The 21,845-nt window shown below is 39.6% G+C and overlaps 2 protein-coding genes across 4 annotated transcripts; both read left to right on the forward strand.

Moving 5' to 3' along the window:
* The first annotated feature begins 103 nt into the window (after positions 1-103).
* LOC135944398 (brain tumor protein-like) lies at positions 104-16,728 on the forward strand. Of its 3 annotated transcripts, XM_065491303.1 has the most exons (13): positions 104-200; positions 1,291-1,853; positions 5,236-5,376; positions 5,630-5,860; positions 6,051-6,356; positions 6,413-6,848; positions 6,909-7,061; positions 7,835-8,049; positions 8,281-8,474; positions 8,588-8,751; positions 8,813-9,045; positions 9,392-9,524; positions 16,530-16,728. In XM_065491303.1, the coding sequence occupies exons 2-12, from the start codon at positions 1,392-1,394 to the stop codon at positions 9,494-9,496; spliced, it is 2,640 nt and encodes an 879-aa protein (XP_065347375.1). In that variant the 5' UTR covers positions 104-200; positions 1,291-1,391; the 3' UTR covers positions 9,497-9,524; positions 16,530-16,728. The 3 variants fall into 3 exon arrangements, with proteins under 3 accessions (XP_065347375.1, XP_065347373.1, XP_065347376.1); XM_065491301.1 differs by lacking the exon at positions 16,530-16,728 and having other exon boundaries at positions 9,392-15,894; XM_065491304.1 differs by lacking the exons at positions 104-200; positions 16,530-16,728 and adding an exon at positions 1,093-1,185 and having other exon boundaries at positions 9,392-15,894.
* A 2,151-nt stretch (positions 16,729-18,879) lies between these two features.
* Positions 18,880-21,842, forward strand: LOC135944407 (N-acetylglucosamine-6-phosphate deacetylase). The gene is made up of 6 exons (XM_065491315.1): positions 18,880-19,211; positions 19,298-19,572; positions 20,337-20,555; positions 20,618-20,762; positions 21,224-21,400; positions 21,465-21,842. The coding sequence occupies exons 1-6, from the start codon at positions 19,013-19,015 to the stop codon at positions 21,653-21,655; spliced, it is 1,206 nt and encodes a 401-aa protein (XP_065347387.1). The 5' UTR covers positions 18,880-19,012; the 3' UTR covers positions 21,656-21,842.
* Positions 21,843-21,845: the final 3 nt, after the last annotated feature.

The following is a 21,845-nucleotide window of genomic DNA, read 5'->3' on the forward strand; positions in this document are numbered from 1 at the left end:
TTTTGACTGAAAGTTTAACTTCATCGCTAAAAATGTTGTTTTAGTGGTATTTGTAAAAAGTTTCTTCCAAAAAACAATAATTTTCGTATCTAATGTATTAGCAAACGCTTACCCGTTTTAGTGGCTCTACTCGGTTGTTTTGGCAGCATTGCGTGAAATAGCTATCGCCATTTGCACCGTTCTGAACATGGCTCCAAAGGGTAAGAAATTCGCCTCTATTTTTTCCGAAAATTCTCCAATTTTCTAGGTTCACTCAGCTTTTCTATCAACTCTACGCTGTTGCTTGTATATTTGACAACAAATTTCCAAAATCTTACGTTCATTCATAACGAAATAAGTCGCGTAAATTGCTTTCGGTCAGAGTCTGTATCGTCGGCCTCCCCTGGAGGGCACGTTAGATCTTCAATAATTCGCAGCTTTGAATTTGCCGGTTCGTCTTAAGATTTAACTTCATAGTTGTGTTTTCCTGTAATTAATTTCATACACGCTGATGTGCGGACAGTGATTTTATTTTTACATTACGAATTTTCGGGACTGGCTCTGTGCGGTGGTGGTGGAAAGGGGGCAACCAATTGGTGCGGATAGTTATGCGGCACCGAATGGCCTCAAGGACACGTCTCGAAATTCGACTCTCGCGACTTTTCGCTGATTTCGCTGCCTAAAGCGCGTCGTTGTCGCAGCAATTTAGCGATTTCGTGCCGCATTCCGTGAAAAACGACTTTTCTGGAATTCAAAGCATGGTCTTTAGGCTCCATTTTGGATTGTGACCTATTTAAAAAATGGTGGCGACCCACAGTAGCTCAAACCGAACATAGGCAGTCAGGTAATCTCATTCCTGCGGAACGGCCGTATTTCAAGCAAGTGCTATCTTGTTCAGAGTCGTTGCGTCGGAAAAAAAAGCGAACGAGCCGGCATGGATGGCTAGAATTTTACAATAGCGTGCGCGTCTTCTGACTGAACTTGTTCGCCCCTGCGCTGAGTGAGGGGAGCAAAACATTCTCAAGCCATAATTCACCATTCAACATCAGTGAGTGCAGTGCAGTGCAGCGGCTAGCAGCTCAAATATTTTCTTTCCAGCTCTACTGTGTTACGTTACATTGCTACGCAGCAATTTTTTTTTGGGAAGCGAGGCATTAGTTCGTGACAAGATTTTATTAAATTTGTCTGCTCAGCGAAAATTCCCTTGTCAGTACAGCTATACATTTTCATGCATCAGCACAAATTTTTCTAGAATTCTTCTCATTTTCTCGACAGATTTAAACAACGAAGGCTCTCTTTTTATTCTTGCAGGTTGAGTTGTGGCCCCGAAAGTAAAGAACTTGCGAGCGATAGTTGAATCACCGCCCTCGGCAAATAACCGGCAGAATCCGTTCTAGCCCGCCATCGAGAAAATGACTGAGACGGAAGACCTAGACCTGTTCAAGGTGGGGAATGAGGGCGTCGAGGCCTTCGAGGATGACGAGGAGCTCGGATTCACAGGCCTTGTGGACTTCGGAATGAAAGGCCTTGTGGAGTCTAGTCCCATGGAGTATGTGTGCCCCAAGTGCAGCGAGCGTCTGAGCGACCCCCGCGTCCTCAACTGCCTGCACGTCTTCTGCCTCACGTGTCTTGAGAGATCGGTCGAGGAGGGTGCGTCTCATGTCAAGTGCCCCACGTGCGAACTGCAAACCCCGCTCTCCACTTCCGGGGTGAAGAAACTTCTCTCCGACCACGTGTTGGCGAACTTGATGGACGTCGCTGCGATTACGGCCCAAACGGCCCTCTGCACCAGCTGCAAGTCCAGTGACAAAGCTGTCGCTCGCTGCGCTGATTGCGCTAATTTCCTTTGTCCTAACTGCAACAGTGCCCACCAGGTAAAATATCCTTTAATTTTTTTTTTTATTCTTATATGCATCACATAATTTTCTATTTGGCTAACAAATTTATTATCTTGCATTGTCTTTAAAAAAATTAATCTCAAATTGATAATGTACGTTTCAATAATTTTAATGAACACGATTAAATTACCATCGCATATTTCATCTATTCAAGTTTCGTTCCTGACCCTGAACTCTTTAGGGTCTCAGCTTGTGGTCAAGAATGCTGGCATAACAGTAATTTATTAAATAATTGACATTCATTTCTGAGGGGTAATGTGGGAAAGAAAAGCCAAGTGAAAAAGTTTCCTGTTTATTATAGTAATAGTCATTCAAGGAGAGCTATGTCGAGTTCGTTAGCCTCACCACCCCTCTCTCAGGTAGCCCGACCCATAGACCACCCACATACTGAAGCTTTGGGTGAAATTCCAGAAAATTCGTGCGTGAGCATAAACAGCTTTACAATTCCACCCCCACAACTCATCCTTTTGCCTTGTTCAACGAATCCACCTGCGAGCCACCTGCTCAGACCAATTTTTCATTTGTGCCTGCTTAGTTCTTTTTTGGAAACATGACACATGTTTCCTTGATTTTTGTGTGAACTCCCCAAGAGAGTTCAACATACAATGCACAAAAGATTGGAATGTGAGTGCGTGGGGGTCCTCTGAAGCGATTTTTCAAGGGGGTGATAAAATGAAAACCAAATATTGGTGGTGTACCACCAGATGGCGCTACTCGCTCATTATTTGGCTTATATTGAATTCCTGAAGAATTACCTGGTCTTTATTAGGAGACTGAGAGGATCGACTATTTTTAATTTAGCTTTAAGAAAGGGAGAAGTTCGTTATCAACAGAGAAAGTAAATCGCCTGTCTAATTTATTGCTATTTTTCTGTTAAGGCGAAAACGTATTGTGAAAAAGCAATTTTTTATTCATTATTCTTGTATATTTAGAAGTTTGTGAATTTGAATCAGCTCTCCAATGATAAAAAACTTTTCTTTATGAATGTTTCATTGCCATATTTAACAAGAATCCGTCTAATTTGCACGGAAAATGATTATAAATAGGTGACTTTTTCCACACAAAAACGTCTATAGTTCACAACACTGCTTGTTTGGAATGGTAATATATTGATACCATATTTAAACTATGTGTGATGTGTGAAATTTAATTGTTTTGGGACGGTTTGTGCTGAATTTAGTTTAATTAGCTGCACGCGTATTTATAAATCTTTCAGAGGTTTCTGCCGGGAGATTTAAGGCGGCAGCTGGCCATTTTCACCGGTAACTGGCGCGGCTGCCAATACTTTAAACGTGAAGTTTGATAGTGCTTATCGAAGGGCCGGAAGAGACATTTTTTTATCCTGCGCTACTTCGTAATTTTTGACCCTTTTTTACCGGCGAATGGTGAAGCTCAGACAGATTTATGGTGGTTGCCCACGTGACCTAAAATTTACCGGCTAGCGCAGCGCGGCTGGCTGAGACCTTAATCACTCACAGAAAAATGTCTCACTACGAGTACCAAAATGCGGCTCTCAAATTGGTTATTATGCGACTTCGAGTCTCACAGTGGCCGGACGCGTCTCATACTCACTGTGAGATTGAAACACTCGTTCTCAGTTGATACTGAAGCGAGCGAGCATTTTGGTCATCATAGTAAGTACGAGAAGCGACCAGGCGCTTCTGGTTCTCACTGTGATGACCAAACGTTCGTTCTCAGTGGAGACAGAAGCGAGCGAGCATTTTCACCATCACACTGAGTACAAGAAGCGGCTTGAACGTTTTGGTCATCACAGTGAGACTGAAAAGCGGCCGACCGCCTATGATACTCGCTGTAATGACCGAACCGCTCGCTTGCTTTTCAGTCTCACTGTGCGCACATCTCTTTAATGTACTCACAGGCCCTGCAGATCATGGTTTCAGTCATTTTTAATCATTTTATAATTCATATGGATCAGCCCTCATGAATTTACACTAAGCGGCATCCATGTTTGCTTTGATTGGCATTCTCGAGAGTAGTGTCAAGGACAAGGAAATTCGGACAAGCATTTAATTCAGTCGCTAATGAACATTTTTATTGTGTTTTGGCCTGTATACAAGTTACCTCAATTACGCATAATCGCAGCCAAAAGAGGCTTGAGAAGCTTCAATCAGTTAAATTTAGCCAAGAAATATTGGTAAATGAATGAAAATAAATAATGAACGTGAATGTTCCAATATCTGATGAGCTATCTCCTTTCTCTACATGCATTGTTTTAACGGCTGAGTTTTAATTTTGATGTACACGCGCCTCTAAAATATGTAAAAAAAACTCTAATTTTGTTACGGAAAGACTACTGTTTCCGCTGGGCTAGTTCTTATGAGAATCCCAAGTATGGGTGGCGAAAACTGTAATTTTTCCATATTTATTTGCTCTATATCTGTAGCACCCAATGTAAATCTTGTACACTTAATATTATCAAATGATAAATATGTTGATTATAGCTAAATTTTTTATATATTATCTTTCTTTATGCAAGGAAAATTAGAGTTTTTTTACATTTGGAGGGGCGCGTACATCAAAATTAAAACTCGGGCATTAAAGAATGCATGTAGAGAAAGGAGATAGCTCATCAGATATTGGAACATTCACGTTCATTATTTATTTTCCATTCATTTACCAATATTTCTTGGCTAAATTTAACTGATTGAAGCTTCTCAAGCCTCTTTTGGCTGCGATTATGCGTAATTGAGGTAACTTGTATACAGGCCAAAACACAATAAAAATGTTCATTAGCGACTGAATTAAATGCTTGTCCGAATTTCCTTGTCCTTGACACTACTCTCGAGAATGTCAATCAAAGCAAACATGAATGCCGCTTAGTGTAAATTCATGAGGGCTGATCCATATGAATTATAAAATGATTAAAAATGACTGAAACCATGATCTGCAGGGTCTGTGAGTACATTAAAGAGATGTGCGCTCAGTGAGACTGAAAAGCGAGCGAGCGGTTCGGTCATCACAGTGAGTATCAAAGACGGTCGGCCGCTTTTCAGTCTCACTGTGATAACCAAAATGCTCGCTCGCTTCTGTCTCAACTGAGAACGAGTGTTCCGATCTCACAGTGAGTAAGAGTAGCGTCCGGCCGCCTCTGATACTCACTGTGAGACTCCCAAGTTGCATTATCAATTTGAGCCCCATTTTGATCCAGTGAGAAATTTTTCTGTGAGTCCAAATGTACCAGATGATTTTACATATTTGATGGGATGTTGTGACGGCACCCTCACCATGCGTTGATTAGAAAGGAAAACGTGGAAAGCAATCTATAATTAACATAATTATTTATAAATTATCCTATTAAGTCGCGTAATGCTAATTTTGAGTGATTGTGTGATTGCAGCTGATGCGGTGCTTTGAAGGACACCGTGTGGAGTCATTCGATGAGCTTACCAAGTCAGACAAAAAGGTGCCAATACATAAGCCTATTCTTTGTGCTGAGCATCATTTGGAGAGCCTCAAATATTTCTGCAAAACTTGCCAGGTATGTGTTTTGCGTTATCTATTTAAGAGTTAATCCATGCACTACGGTATCTACCCCTCCTCCCAAATGGGCGAGGGGATCGTAATCGGTGCTATAAAAACGAAGAGCATCGTTGGTGTGGACCATATTTCGTTACCCCACACCTGGTTATATCTCTTCAACATTTATTAAAATTAACAGTAAACTGAAACTAGTATAATGAAGCAACTGGAAAATTAAAGACTAATTTTACTTTGGATAATGTTTCGCACAGGTGCCCATCTGCAACGAGTGCATCCTGGTCAACCATACTCAGCCTATCCACAAATTCATAAGACTTGCTGATGCTGAGGGTGAGCAGCGCAAAGAACTGGAGGATCTGGTCTTGAAGACCAAAATGAAATTAGCCGGTTTTGATGAAACCAACGCTCAACTCAGCAACGCCCTTTCAGAGCTCGAAAATCAAAGAGAAAACGCCAAATCGTTGATCGAAGAAACCTTCCAGGTGAGTGGCTGCCACTTCTATCAGCCTCTGCACATTGAGACCTTGTTTGTCGGGTGTCTTAAATTTAATGAGGCCATAGAGAAAGTCAAACTTTTTAATCCGTGACTCTGACCATTGAGTTGCGGCTACCGTGTTTGAAACAAAAATGAGTTATTTGAAGGTGAAAACAAATTAATTTGATATTCCACAGAGCTACAAGGCGCTCTTGGAGAAATGCAGAGACCAGGCGCTGGACAGACTGGGATATCTACATAGCGCCCAGGAATTGCGCATCATGGAAGGAATCTACAAGCAGGAGAAGTTCCAAGACCATACCGAGGAAGCTTGCAGGTTCACTGAACGTCTACTTGAGAATGGAAATGCTGCGGAAGTCCTGTCTCTTCGCAGAATCATTGGAGAGCGGCTGCTCTCTCTTACTGAAGAATCACCTAAGCTGGACCCCAACGTGAACCTCCACTTCGAAACCAATCTGGAAAAGTTTGAGACCGCAGTTAAGGTAGGGAGTGTTCTTTCCTCTCTTTAATTTATCTTACTTAGCATCCTGAATTGCAGGAGCACTTTGGACACTTTAGTTCAAACGAGCAAGAGGCCAAGGTGGACAAATCAGATAAAGATGAGAAGCCTAACCAAGCTGTGCTGGGCCCCATCAAAGTGGATGTCGGGGACAGCCCTTCGTCGCTGCCCATTTCCATGCAGTCCTCTTTCGGCAGCGACTTAGTTCCCCTGCCAACCAGCACTGTTGAGTCTCCAGCCTCTGCCTCCACTGAGCCGCACTCATCTCCACCTGTGCTGTCAAGCTTTTCCACAATCCAGGAGTACAACCTCGCGCAGCTCGCCAACCTGGCCACCGGCCCGGCTTCGCGCAACTCAAACACATCGCCAACAAATGCGTTTGCCATGCCGGAACTCGACCTGGGCACCATGAGCCACGCTTTCAATAACTTGCAAGCACTCGCCAAACTGGGTGGACTGTCCATCGACAACCATGGTGAGCGCCCAGAATCGGCGAGAAATATTGATCGAGTTGGCTCATGTTACCCATATTCAGATCTCACAAATGGGCATTTGAATGGGTCCAGCAATGGTGGAGGCTTTGGCAGGCCTCGAGCACCTTCACCAGGCTTGGATGCTTCTCTGCTTAACAATGCTGTGTCAGCCCTCAATGGCGGCTTCCACTCATCGTCCACTTCTCCTATGCAAGGTAAGTAATTTACAATGTTCTTGCTCTTGATATCAGGCTTGCACTATTTTTCCTGCTCTTTTTTTTCTTTTATGCAAGTATATGTTGGCTTCATGCACCAAAGTCTTGTGCAAGATATTATTTTTACATCCAATCTATTTGTTAGTTTCTGGTGAAAATCTATTACACTTCATTTACAGACTTAAATTATTCTGAAGTGGCTTTTTATAACAATGATAAAAAGCCAATCTTCTCTCATTGAAAACTCTTGTAAACTTTTCTAATATGTTTGACTCGTATAGGAAGAATAAACTATTTGAATATTTATATTCCAACCTCCTATCTGAAATAAGAATATAATTTAAACTATGTCAAAACTAATTATATAATATTGTCGAATAATATTTGAAACAGCTACAAGTAAAATCAGCCTGCAGTTAATTATGTGGCAGTTAATTTTTTTAGATTTGATGGTAGAGCCGCATTTTTTTACTGCTCTAACGACTACTTTTGAAATCAATATATGCTGCATATTTTGTAGGAACTTGATTATTGCTTTTTCGAAACTAAGGTTTTAATCTGTAATCTTGTAGTGTGTGAATGCAGGAAATCTCGGAAAAAAACATCGAATTTTCTTCACAATTGGAAATCATTTGATCTCTTACTAAAATCGGGATATTTGAACACAAAACAATTAAATTATTTAACAAAACCAATTCGTACCCCAAGGATGTTCTTTGCAATGCTGCTATATTCAAATTTGCGCTCTAAAACCAAATTTTTAATTCTATTAGATGATATGGAGCTGATTGGAAATGGGAACAACTCAATGTCCGCTTTCTCTCAACAAGTGCGAAACACAGGCTCAAGCAAAACCACTCCGATGCAAATCCGCTGCAAGTTTGGCCAGCTCGGTCCCAACAAGGGTCAGTTCAACTCGCCCCACGGCTTTTGCCTGGGCAATGATGAAGACATTGTAGTTGCCGACACCAACAACCACCGCATTCAGGTGAACCCGCCGTTTCCCTACTTTAGCTGTTACCAACTATTTTGAGTTTTGATTAGACTAATTGAATGACCTGCAAGGTCTTGATATATTATTGCTCTATTTTAAGATTAGAAGACATCAAATATTTGTGTTTTGTCTATTCTCTTTATTTTCAACAGCAAGCATTAAATAATATTGTTTATTTTTCACTGCAAATAACTTGAGCACCTAAATGACCGCTTGACGTTTCAGGTATTTGACAAAACCGGCAACTTCAAGTTCCAGTTCGGAATACCAGGCAAGGAGGAAGGTCAACTGTGGTACCCACGTAAAGTCGCAGTCATGCGCAATTCTGGCAAGTTTGTTGTGTGCGACCGCGGCAATGAACGTTCGCGCATGCAGATTTTCACCAAAAATGGTCACTTCATCAAGAAAATCGCTATCAGGTATGAGCACATCTACTTACTTAACCCTTGTTGACTGTTACTGCTGCTGAAAACAGTTTGGAACTTTTATGAATTATTAATATATATTCTTTGGTCCTTCTTTGATCCTGCAGATACATTGACATCGTAGCTGGACTTGCCGTCAACTCAACTGGTCAAATTGTTGCCGTGGACAGCGTCTCTCCCACTGTTTTTGTCATTGCTGAAACTGGGGATCTCCTCCGCTGGTTTGACTGCAGTGACTACATGAGAGAACCATCTGATATTGCTATAAGTGGTAGGTGCAATTCGATTTAATTTCCAATCAACATCTCACCGCCTTTGAAATGGCAATGCAGGCAAGGAGTTCTTTGTGTGCGACTTCAAGGGCCACTGCGTTGTGGTTTTCAATGAAGATGGACAATTCTTGCGCCGCATCGGCAGTGAGAGCTACACCAACTTCCCTAATGGAATAGACATATCAGATGCTGGAGATGTTTTGGTTGGCGACTCGCATGGAAACCGTTTCCACGTTGCCGTATTCACTCGCGAGGGCGCCTTGCTCTCAGAGTTTGAGTGTCCTTATGTCAAGGTTAGTTAGATTTTATACTCGATTTGAAGTTTTACTGTACACTCTTTGTCTTGTTTCTCTTGTCTTTGGTAATTCAGTCAATCGTCTAATTTTTTCATTAAGCTGATGAACTGCACAATTTTCTCAACCAATTAATATCTTAATTTTTAATGCATCTTGCTCAGTTAACTGAAAAACTAATAATATGCTGGAATCAGCTGGAATGATATTTATTTCATCAGACTCTCATGTTTTGTTATTCACTGATGGGCTCCAAAAATTCAACATGTTAATATTTTGGGGGTGAAACAAATTGTTGATTTTATTCCTCTTAATAATATCTATGTGATATTTAAATCATGAATAGGTGTCGCGTTGCTGTGGTTTGAAGATCACATCTGAGGGCTACGTGGTCACCCTTGCGAAGAACAATCACCATGTCCTGGTGCTGAACACGCTGTACATCGTGTGAGTCAGCGGCGGCAGCAGCAAAATACAAGGTTAGGCCACTTCAAATGATCTCTTGTGAAAAGTGAGCCTACCACAAACCAATGGTAGAGCTTAAGTTTGCATTTAGCAAAGAATACTAATTATTTACATCACACAAGTATTGGCACACATGTTCCTATTTGAGTGCGCGAGTGTCGAGTAAGCAAAAGAAAAAGTTGAAAAACTCAGGTTCTCTCTCTAAAAGAAAGAGTGTATTGTGTGAGCGATAAATTAGTAATCATAATTCTACACTGCGTTAATATTCAATGGTGCCATATTACTAAGCTGAAAAGCTACTTTGTTTCATCTCTTTTAATTCTACACGTTGTACACATGTTTTAAGTCAGTGAAATTGTAGAGAGGAAATGTGAAACAATGTTGCAAAAGAAAATTATTCCATTTGTGCTGCACTCGACTCGGTTTAAGTGCCTACACATTACAATGTATGCTTACTTTTGTCAGATTGCTTTAGATTCTGCTCAATTCAGTGGTTTTTTGTTTTAAACTGGTTTTTTTTATTCACTACTCTATAATTGATGTCAATCAACTGGTTGCCGAGGCCAATATTAAAAATATTAATTCTTGCCTTTGGTACCCTTTGTTCCTTTCGATCTGCTTATATGTGCAGTACATCAGAAAACATCACAGACTCATTGTTCAATGCTGTGAATAATTTATGTTAATCGCGACTTTTTCAAATCATAACTGTGATAATATTTTATCTTCTCTTTTTACCAGTAACCGCGCTTGGCTCACAAAAGGATTTGCGAACAAAACTCAACACCATAGCCCCATTGTTGCCTCCTCGCGCACAAACTCACAACACACCCACACTTAATCCACAAATACTTGAAATGACACTAAAAAACAACACCCTGTCAGACGTTAAACTTACTGGAAAGTCTTGTGTATCATTGCTCATCAAAGGCCTTTAGTGAAATTTGTGACATGCAAACACACACACGTTTTCTTCACTACAAACATAGTTCTTTCCTCGGGACGCGCGATTTTTCCGTTTCCCAACTCAGTCACCGATTCAAATCAAAAGCAAAAGAGACCCAGCCCTGAGGTCAATTATTCAATTCCCCCCATCGCCATTAATATTTATGAGATGAAATGAAAACACTATGCTCCTCTGGCCTTAATGTGTAAAGTGTTGCTGTCAAAGTGAATGTCTTTAATCTAACTGTACTTGTCGTCTCATCAGTTTTGGCTCTTTTGGTCGGAACACAAACCCTTTGCACAAACAACGAAAGATCTCGCGGTCACTTTTCACACACTCACACTTGTTAAAATCAAAAAGTTACTAACTAACAAACTCCCCAAAAGAAATTCCTCTCTTTTGTGAGCCAAGATCATTATAATAATCAATATATTCGCAAAGCAGCAGAGTTTCCTTAATATTAAAGCAAAAAACGCGTTCTGTGTATTTTTTAAAAACATGAAAAAGTTAGCAAGCAACATAGAGAAACAACATTGCAGTTTTAAAATATGATGTGATGCTGTATCTTGATGAGAAGCAAACAAGGAGAAAAAATTTAACAGAAAACCCAAAAAAATGTTTAGTTTATCATATACATATATATGTGAGGGAGTGATATACAACTCTTGTTTATTTTTTATTTTCAGAACTGACAAGCCATAATGTTCTAACTACTGAAATTATTGTATTTGAGTGGCTCATACTAAAGTGGTTTAATAGATTAATAAACTAAGCTAAATCATCGGTCAGAACCTGGCGCATTACTTTTCTCGCTCGGCTTGTGTCAGGCAGGCAGGCAAGAGTGTGCTGCGCCAATTGCGATTGGTTTATTTCTGGAAGCAAAAACAGATGAATTGATGGAAAATAGCGCGTTGTTATTGTGATAGACATTTTCGATGGTTTTACAATCAGTCGTGTGTACAAAGCAGTCGATCGAGTACACCAACAATTGTTTTTTAATTTAGAAAACAAGCGAAGACAGTCACAGACTCTTACACTAACTAGCAAGTACACTAAAGTTTTGGCTGCGCCTTGCAAAATTGACCCCACACACGGCCGGCGCCTGTATTACAAACAGAAATCTTCACCGTAATAGCAATAATTAGTTGTAAAAAACAAACATGTGGCTGCTAAAATTCGGAAAATGAAAATATATATCACTTCTTTGCGACGTAAAAAAAAATGAAATCAGTTCTGGCTGCCATTTCTGAAGTTGTTTCTCTAATTGTCATTCTATCATTCCATCCATAGGTGAATTTAAAAATACTCCTTTGGCGAGGCCCCTTGGGCCCAAAACTGCCCCCGCTCCACTCGGCGTCGCGCCACAGCTTTTTTTGTTAATTTTTCCTGCCGCTGAAGCCAGATTCTGTCGCCTCCTCCACACTTAATCTTTTTGACGGAAACGCACTCACAAAATCAATTAGCAGCGTCCTGGATGGCCGGCTGGCGACTAATCGCGCGAGTGGAGCGGCCGCCGTACCTTTCCCCCGAGGGGCGTGTCGATAATAATAAATAATGTTAATGAATAATAACAATGTAATAATACTTACGAGATAATATTGGATTGCTGCCTTTGTTCTTGACGATGATGAGAAGAGAGCTTAGGTTCTAATTTTGTACGCCTGAAGCTCTTTGCCCCCGTTTTTGCGCGCGCACCCCCTTCACACACACACACACACGTCATCCACTCCCTGATTCTACTATACTATTGTAACCCTTATTTTATATTATTAGTGTACGCTTAAAGACACAAGGTGTTTTTGGTATTTGCCTTTGAATCTTACTGGTGCTATTGCACCACAAAGACCCCCCTACGAAAAAGAATTTTAATTAGAGACTTGTATTTAAAATGGAGTATATTAACACAGAGAGACACTTGAAAACATACATATATTGTCTTCCTAGGCTAAAATGATTGTGGATGTATCAAACTTTTCGGTTCCATCGTTTCCTGCTGTTCAAATGCATACGAAATCGCAAATCTTTGGAAAGGTACGTTAAGAATAATCGTTGTTGACTCAAATTGTACTGTAGATATTTTCAGCGTTTTACTATCAGTTCTTGTGTCTCGTAATTCACGATGATGAAAAAGCAGAATTGCATTTGGAATTCCTTTTTTTGAAAATTTTTAGAGATTATTGTCAAAACTTATCGATTTTGCAAACACTTGTTTCCCATCATATATTTACAATGTGGTGTGTGTTTTCGATTGATTATTTTTTAAACATAGCTATTGCTATCTCTATAGAAAGATGATGAAGTTGATGATAATGATCATGTAATATGTGCTTTGAAGTGTTCAGTATTCAAACAGGTATTTTTGCTTTCCTTCCTTAAATATTGAAAGCGAGAGAGAAATGAAATTGCAGAAACCTAGAGGCGACATCCGCTCGCGGGGCGTTCCAGCTCATTCGACGAGGCTATTTGCTGCAAACACGCGCGCCCCCGCGGACCAAAAATTAATCTTAGTGGTCATTTGCATGTTTTTTATGTATCTGCCACTCAAAAAATGACGATGAATACAAATATTATTGATAAAAATACGTATTTTAAGGGGATTTGTCCTTAAAAACTAGCCATCGTTCCATGTTTACGATACGAAAAGAATTATTAAGCCGGAGAGAAAAATTTTACCCTAGGGATACACATTTTGCATTGAATCCACCAACAACCACACACACTCGCGGAACACCTCCGGGGATGTGAACTCATTCAATTTGAAAGGGTCGAGTGAAACAGCGGTGATATAATATATCTGTATATTTAGCTTTGTCAAACAACAATTAACACCGAAACACTTTCAACTTGAACTTATTTCGAACTCTTACACCCACTATAAAAGTAGCGAGCAAGGAAGGAAGGAAGTAAAGGGGCAGGTTTGAATCCGCCACCCGCCCGTGCGGGTGGGGAGTAATAATATTTAAGGACTCGTTTAAATTGTAGCTGACTTGAATGTAATGCCAAACTCGTCGTGTAATGAAACCGTAGCTTTTAGCCAAAATCACCGTTTTGGGCCGCTCTTGAGATAAAGGAGGCCTGTGCCAAAAACAATAAATTAAGCGAGAGAAACCAAACTCCGGAATCAGTTTGGGGTGAGGGAGGTAAAGAGAGGAAGCCACCACCGCTTTGCGATTGATTGAATTAATATTATTATTATTGTACTGATAGTTAATTGAACATACACACCTACACACACACACACTCACACATACACACACACTTAGGCTAATGAAACACCCGAACCGCGTGTAGGCTTAAGCATGTAATATTGAAGAAAATATTATACCGTAGACAAACACAAGCTAGCGAGTGTTTACAGAGATGTACATAAGAAAGGTTGTGAGTTTTTCCGAGTTTTCCTGCTGTTTCTTGTTTGTGTTTGTTGAATTAAGTGTTAGTTGCTGGGACTCTTTCATCTCAAATCGAGTGCAATAAACATGTTGGTAGACGTAGGTCGTAGGTAAAATTTAATATTCTATATTATAATATATCGATTCTAGAGAGACGTGGTAACAAACACTCACAGTAAAACGATAATGAAGCTTAGTCTGAGAGGGCCGCCTCCCCTCCATTCCCCTGCCGGCTGCGCAAATATGGCCGCAGCCGGCACCGACCGCTATTGGTCGGCAGAATCCCGCACCCCCCCGTATTTCGCGGAGGCGGCTTATTGGCGTGGCTTCGTAGGAAAAGAAAAGTCGATCCAGATTACCGAGAGTTGTAATTACTACTACATTAATTAACGTTTACTGGCCAAATCGTTCGTAATGTTGTTTTTGGCGATATTAGAACCGTAGCATTCCATTTTGCTCTTTTTGTTTTTTGTTTGTTTTACATAATTATTATATATATTCACCACTTTTTTGAGTGCACCGTAATTCAAGCGAAGTGGTCATTTACATGATGTGTCTCGTATCGTCTGTTAGTCGGTTTTAAAGTACAAATAATATTCAAGAAAAAACTGCATAAAAAATTACAAAAAAGCGAGAAAACGCATGTCCCGTCGTCATCGTTCCCTAATTTTTTATTTCACTGATTATTGACAACATATCATACGCCAATTGAAACTTGGTTGGTTTTTACTTGGTCGGACGAAATTTTTGCATTATACACACATGCATACACACAACAACAACAAAACGTTTAAAAAGGAAAGATTCGAAGAAGACGCTGAAATAACAAAGTGAGAGCGAAACAGTTGTTTTCACACGGGGTCAAGCAGTTGCCTTTAGTCCTTTTGCTAAATGATAACAATAAAAACAATTTTATTGAATTGTCGTCGTCGTATTTTGAAGCGGCTCGTACGGATAGCTTTTCTCATCTGTAGAGTCGTTGTCGAATGAAGCCAATTTTTGAGCAAAACTGAAAATGAAGCCGCCGCAGTCAAACATGTCTATACTTTTAGATTTGGCACGCGTATTAACAGAAAAGAGAGAAGTTCGTAATTTCTTGTTCAAGAGAAGTGTTTTAGCCCTTATTGGCCTTAATGTGATCAAAAATTATTGTAATATTACTACTAAGAGAAACATTTCAAGCATAATAATAAACAATTATACATTTACCAATTCTAGCCTTTACACAATGTTTTCTTTTTTTTTTGGTTTATAGACGATTATTATACAATTAACATTTTGTGTTTTTGCGCATCATTTAGTGTTCCTTCTCCACGTAGTTATTTATTCGATCACATCGTGGACGATTTATGTTTTTAGTGTCGTTGCTCAAGGCATAATTTTTACTATTATTAACAGTAATGTAATTACTTGGACTATATATTGCACTTCAACTGCTATGCATGCGTAATCGTTACTCTCGTAAATGAATGGTTATCATTTCCAGAATCGGTGAAATATAACTGACGAATTATATACACTCTCACACACACACGTCGTTTGAAGATTTGTACACACTTCACACAGCTTCCAAAGGAGTTTTATTGAAAAGAATGAAATCACGAAATAATTGTGCTAGTCTCTCGGCACTGATTTGCACTGTCCTCTTATTAATTAAACTAATTATACAAACAAATATTAAGCTTCTTTGTAAATAAGTGGTAGCGTGTAAGGACTATCATTATATTGAAATATATCGATTAGTTGGTTGGATTTCGTCACCGTCATGAAAAAGCAAACTATTGCCAATGATTGAAAGGCTTTTATTGACCGATTGGTAGTGTAAATAAATACCCAATTCAAATATCAAAGCACAGATCAGCAGTGAAAAATGCACACACAAGCTCTTCGATTTTTTACAATATTCTCGCCTATAAGTACTAACGCTTGTTTTAATTTTATGATGGGAAGGTATTCTTTACTATTTTTGGAATCGAGTTACTCTGATGACGATGATAATGATGTATTTTGTTTCCTTATAATAAATAAAGGTAATCATTGAACAACTGACATTTTATTGTAACCCCTTAATCTTCCATTCCACAGACAGGAGTTTTCCAAGTTTTTCACGGCTATTTGCCATTTTAATTTAATAGTATCATTTATATTGCTGTTTAATCCAAAATGAATTAAATGTGATTTTGAGAAAATACCTAAAGAAAATATAGAATATGAAACACTGGACTTATAGCTCGTTGTACCTCAATTTTGCAAAGTAGAACTGGCCATCCACTAGTATACTAATAGCATAGGAAACAAAGAAGATGAACAAGAAATGCCTGGTCTTTTCTACGAAAAAAAAAATCCTCTCATGCCTCCTTCGCCTACAGCAATGGGTCAATAATTGAGAAAATAGATAGAGGAGGGCAGCAACCATCAGGATGCTCGGCATGCTCGCAAAGATGGTGTGAAGCTGCCTCCCTAAGAAATGGTTATCACAGGTCACACTGGCTAAAGGTGGTGAGACGCAATGCTAAGAATTATTCAGTTTAATTTTCAACCGGCAGCTTCTGCGGTTTCCCTGTTCTTTTAAAGACCTAGCATCCGAGTATACTTGAACAAATACGTATTTTGTCATTTTTCTGTTCTCCTTATGTTGCTCTCTGCTCGTCTCAATTAGAGAAATCACTTATTGCTTTCTTTAGATTTCAGAAAGATGACGACAGTACCAAAGCAGCGAGAGCACTAAGTACAAGAAGGATGCCATGGACCAGCGCAACTTAAAAGACTGCCAATATCTGCCTAAGAATTTAAATACTCGTCAACGTTTTTGCATTCCATTTTTCACCACCATTATATTTACATTTAACAGGAAATAAAGATACAAATCCTTTCAACCAGTAATTTGGCATTTGCTAATTAATTTCTTAAAGGCGTTTAGCCAATGGAGTTTGTAGTATTAAACTGAGCTGACTGAAGCGATGTAAATTAGTTTAAAATTATTCTTTAAGACGGTTCAGCAGGGCAAAGGGCAACTCTGCCTCAGGCAAATAATTGCGTATCATGTTCAACATTAGCATTAAAAAGGGGGTTAAACAATTAGTTTAAAAACTCTTGAAGAACTATTCCTTAAAAAATTCGTGGAAAGCACTTAATTCTTCTTACAGGCACAGATTTGGCGGAAGATGCTTCCAGAGGCGGTGACACTACTTGGAAGCTGTTTTCAGGCACTTGGACACAAAAGGAACCAGCGTATGTACTCTCGTCCTGCCAAACAAATTAACATCATGCATTGAGGTCTGTGGTCACCAAGAAGCTCAAATAAGGTGAACTGTTTTTTTACACACAATTTTGTGTCTGCAAATTCCTTCTATGCATTCCATTTAATATTTGACATTTTTAAGGAGAGCAGAAAGCTTCCGTCTAGAGGGCTCAGCCAGCCGCGCGCTGCGTCAGTCGGCAAATTCTGGGTCTAGTGGGCAGCCGCTGCACCAGCCACGCCAGCCACCAGAGAAAGTAAAAAATTGAAAAGTGCATGAGAAAATATGTCTTGCGGCCTTTCGGGCCACTAAGCACTATCAAACTTGACGTTTAAAATATTGTCAGCCGCCTGTGAAAATTGGCAGCCGCCTCTGCTGGGTAAAATTGGGCTAAATGAGCTGGTCCCTCCAGCCACCGCCTTAAATCTCGTGGCTGAGACCCCCCTACTTCTGTCCATTTTTAACGTTTTCGTTTAAGCAAATTACATTGTTCTGCAACACTTTTAGCTTATTTAGTTGACAAGCAGTGACATTGCAAAATACAATATTAACGTCGTCAAAATGAGGCAAGCTCTTTACAAGTAGTATTCTGACTATCTTTTGAATTTTAGAAAGTTTTCTGACACACGGATAGTCTTTTTCCTTGTGTGTTTTCAATTGATAATAAAAACAGTCAGCTTTTAATATCTCTATTTTAGTAAGTAAAAAATAAATTTTCGCAGTAAATATAGAATGGATAGGCAATCAAGTTGATTAAACGAAAAAATTGAGAAATCAAACTCAATACTCATGCAATGATTAATGAACATCTGTGGCGACCTGTTATATAAATACCATAAATACAAAACAACTTGGTCAGCCAGAAAAAAATGATTTATCTTGGAAAAGTGAGAGACGGTGAGAAAAACAATGTCTCAATGTGCCTCCCTTAAGGAAGATCTATTTACATTTAGCTAAGACGGCGGTCAGATCTACACATTCAGAAGTGCTTTTTCCCCAGAAACACTTGTTTTGTATTTTTAAAATTAGAAATTAAAAAACTCTGTAAATTTCAAAGAACCGAGTTCCACGCACACATCTGGTTTTCCGTATGAACAACAATAACGCAAATGTTGATTTATAACTGAGAGAGGGTAATTGACCTTTTAGTAAAAAAAACCTCGGGTATTTTAAAAGTACATCTCCCTGCATATACCTTTTTAACGCAATCATCACTTTTTGTTTTTCTTAACAAATATCCTGCTTAATCTTGCGCGCTTTAATTAACTATCAGTAACCGTCTCGATTAGTCAGGAAAACTAGATGAATAGCTTGCTTCAGTTTTTTAAATTTCATAGGTAGTTTACCAATCAACAGAGAGAGATACCTAGCTAAAAGAGACATTAATACAAGTAGCTCCACAAAATTGATAATTATTTTTTACCTTTAAAAAATATGATTATCAAACTATTAAAGTTAAAATGTTTTAAAATGAAAATATGTAAATCGATGTGTGAAGAAAATCCTAAACATACCGCAATTAATGCTGATTTATGTAGTTTTTATTGTCTTCCTAATATTCAGCTTTTCTGAGAGCCGCGCGAGAGCCCATCTGATCTCCCGCCACAGTGGCAAAATCTATTTCAACAGAACAAATTTTGCAATAGTTTTTAAATGAACTCAGTTCAAGCTTTCTGAACCATTCTAAAATTATAAATTCAATATTGTATTTCAGCATTAAATATTTGCAAAGAAACAAGCTTGGATAGTGTAAATATTAAGGAAAATTTTAAAATCATTCGGAGACATAGTTGGCAGCCTTGCAATCGAACTTGTCAGTGGCGAACGTCAGGCAAGTAGTGGCAAACAATGACCCTGCGACCCGATTAAAATCTTCTAAGAGTTGGCCCCAGCCTCGCTTTCGTTGATCGTCTGCGAAGGTTGCTGCAATGGATTCTCGCCTTGTCCAGTTTGTTAACTGTCGCCTCCTGCGCGACCACAGCATCGTCAAGGATGACTTATGGGTGAGGAACGGAAAAATCGAAAACCCCGAAAAACTGTTCTTCGACGAAAAGGTGCAGGCCGACGTCCGGATCGACTGTCAGGGTGCCATCATCGCGCCTGGATTCATCGACCTTCAAATAAATGGTACATCTGACACGCGACCCAATTTTCATTCCGACGATTTGGCATTGTTTAGCACTCCGAACAAGTAATAAATTTTATTGCGACAGGTGGTTTCGGGATTGACTTTTCGCACGATATTGCGAAAGTAGAAGAAGGAGTGGCCAAGGTTGCCAAGGGCATTTTGGCACACGGAGTTACCTCGTTCTGTCCGACCTTGGTCACCTCGCCCGCAAAACTGTACCACCAGAATTTACCCAGGATCAAATGCAAGGAGGGAGGAGCACACGGCGCCACTGTCCTCGGAGTGCACCTCGAGGGACCATTCATCAGCCCGCAGAAAAAAGGTGCCCACCCTATCGAATACATCAGGACCCTAGATGAAGTATGGAATGCCAATCTAGTTAATTTTAGGCCTGGGGGTGGAGAATTATTAAATATGATATTTTAATAGTAAAAAGTTATTTTTATTTTTTTTTTGTCTTCATGCTGGTGGGAGATAACAGCCTTTTAGTCATATCAGAAACTCCTTAACAAATAAAAATGAAAAGATAACTTTCATGTACGGTCTTTAAATGTTTTCCGTATTTTTATAATTAAATTTCCCCTTGTAAGTTTTAATGGTATCATGTTTGTTCATGTTACTAATTTAGTTAATTATGTAGTTTTTTAATTACAGTGATTTGTCATTAATTTACAAATGTTTTTAACAAAACGCATGTTTTTCTGGTTTTTCTGACTAGTGGTTTCATTACTAAACACTTGTTTCTCTGTATAACTTGCCCAAGGAGATAGTATTAAGTCGGTTTCTATTTTTTGTTAAGCATTTTTCTTTCTATTATCACATGTCAAAAGAGGGATGCCAAACCTAAAATAGGTTAACTTTAAAATTTTCAATTGGAATGCGAAATTTTTAGTTTTCCTCTTGAATTTTCTCCAAGGTCATTTTTTTGTTAGTCAGGCCCAAAATGAGTTTTTTTTTTGTTATTTTGAGAAGTAATTCAAAGAGACATTTTAATTTTAAAACTTTAAAGTCAATTCTAAAACTGAAAAGAAATAACTATTTAAATTCATTAATTGAACTATTTTTTGTGTTAAAAATAGTACAATACAATAGTCTACAAATCTGTGCGCAAATTGATTTCGCAGGGATTCCAAACACTGATGGACGTGTACAGCACCCTGGACAACGTGAGCATTATTACCATGGCACCTGAGCTTGCAAATGCGCCGGCTGTCGTCAAAGAGCTGTCAAATCGCAACGTGACTGTCTCCGTCGGACATTCCATGGGCGATCTGCGTCAAGGAGAAATCGCGGTCCAGCACGGCGCCACCTTCATCACGCATCTGTTCAACGCAATGCTTCCGGTAATTTGGTTATTGCAAACGTTTCCAGCCTATTCAATGATTGAAACCTGCTCGCAATTCAGTTCCATCACAGGGATCCTGGCCTCGTTGGCCTTTTGACTTCAGACGCCGTGCCTGAAGGGAAGACGGTGTTTTTTGGAATTATAGCTGACGGAATTCACACACATCCTGCTGCGCTGCGCATCGCGCAAAGAACGCATCCTGCTGGTAATTGGCATTTTGTTTCTAATTTGTTTGTAAGTGGCCGGCAATAACTTCAACAAAATATCGTCTTTTTACTGCTTTGTGATTTTTTTAATAGTGGTCTTGCCTACATTCTAATATTTAAAATGTTTGATCAAAAATCATGTATTTAAATGTATTTTTTTCTGAAAAACAACCCCTCAAATTCCAGCGGAAATACTCACATTCTGTCTAATAAGTATTTTTTTCTATTTTGCTCAAGATCATATCATTAAATTAAATCAAATATTCCAGCGACGCATTTTTAACAAATCGCTGAAGAGCAGCAGCAGCAGCTGAAATTTTAGTTTTCCATTGTGTATCTCGCGCGGTGCATATTATAAAGAGCGCGTGAGAATCTGGTCGACACAAAGGATCCAGCTTCTCCCACCCCTTATGCAGCCTATTATTCCCGGCAGAGAGTAAAAGATCAACTGTTGTAATAGGTCTGGTTCTGGTAACGGACGCGATCTCAGCCCTCGGCTTGCAGGAGGGGACGCATCAGTTGGGGCAGATGGTCGTTGAAGTGAAAGACAGCCGCGCTTTTGTGGCTGGTACCACCACCTTGTGCGGCAGCATAGCGAACATGATCGAGTGTGTGCAGCACTTCGCCAAAGCCACTGGTACGTCTGCCGCCCGCCCCGCGTTTTTGTTTCCACTCTCATCATGTTCGCCTTGTATGCGCAGGTTGTTCCATGGTCACCGCTCTGGAGGCGGCCTCCCTGCACGCAGCGCAAACGCTCGGCATTGAACGCAAGAAAGGCACTTTGCAATTCGGCGCCGATGCGGATTTTGTTCTGCTAGAGGACGATTACACAGTCAGATCGACTTGGATTTCCGGCGAATGCGTCTACAAGAATCCTCAGTACAATAAATGACTTAAATTTGAGTCTTTCACCCAGCCTTGAAGGCAGTGTTGTGCCAAAGACTGACTTGGGTTCGCAATCGATATTGCATGTTCATTTACATCATCTGTGATTGTTTTAATGGAGCTTTGGTAATTTACTGTTGAGGTTTATCAACGTTGTTGGTATAATAAAGTTTTTATGTAGTTTGAAACTGAAAGAC

Source organism: Cloeon dipterum, chromosome 4, assembly GCF_949628265.1.
Source record: "Cloeon dipterum chromosome 4, ieCloDipt1.1, whole genome shotgun sequence".
Taxonomy (NCBI): Eukaryota; Metazoa; Arthropoda; class Insecta; order Ephemeroptera; family Baetidae; genus Cloeon; species Cloeon dipterum.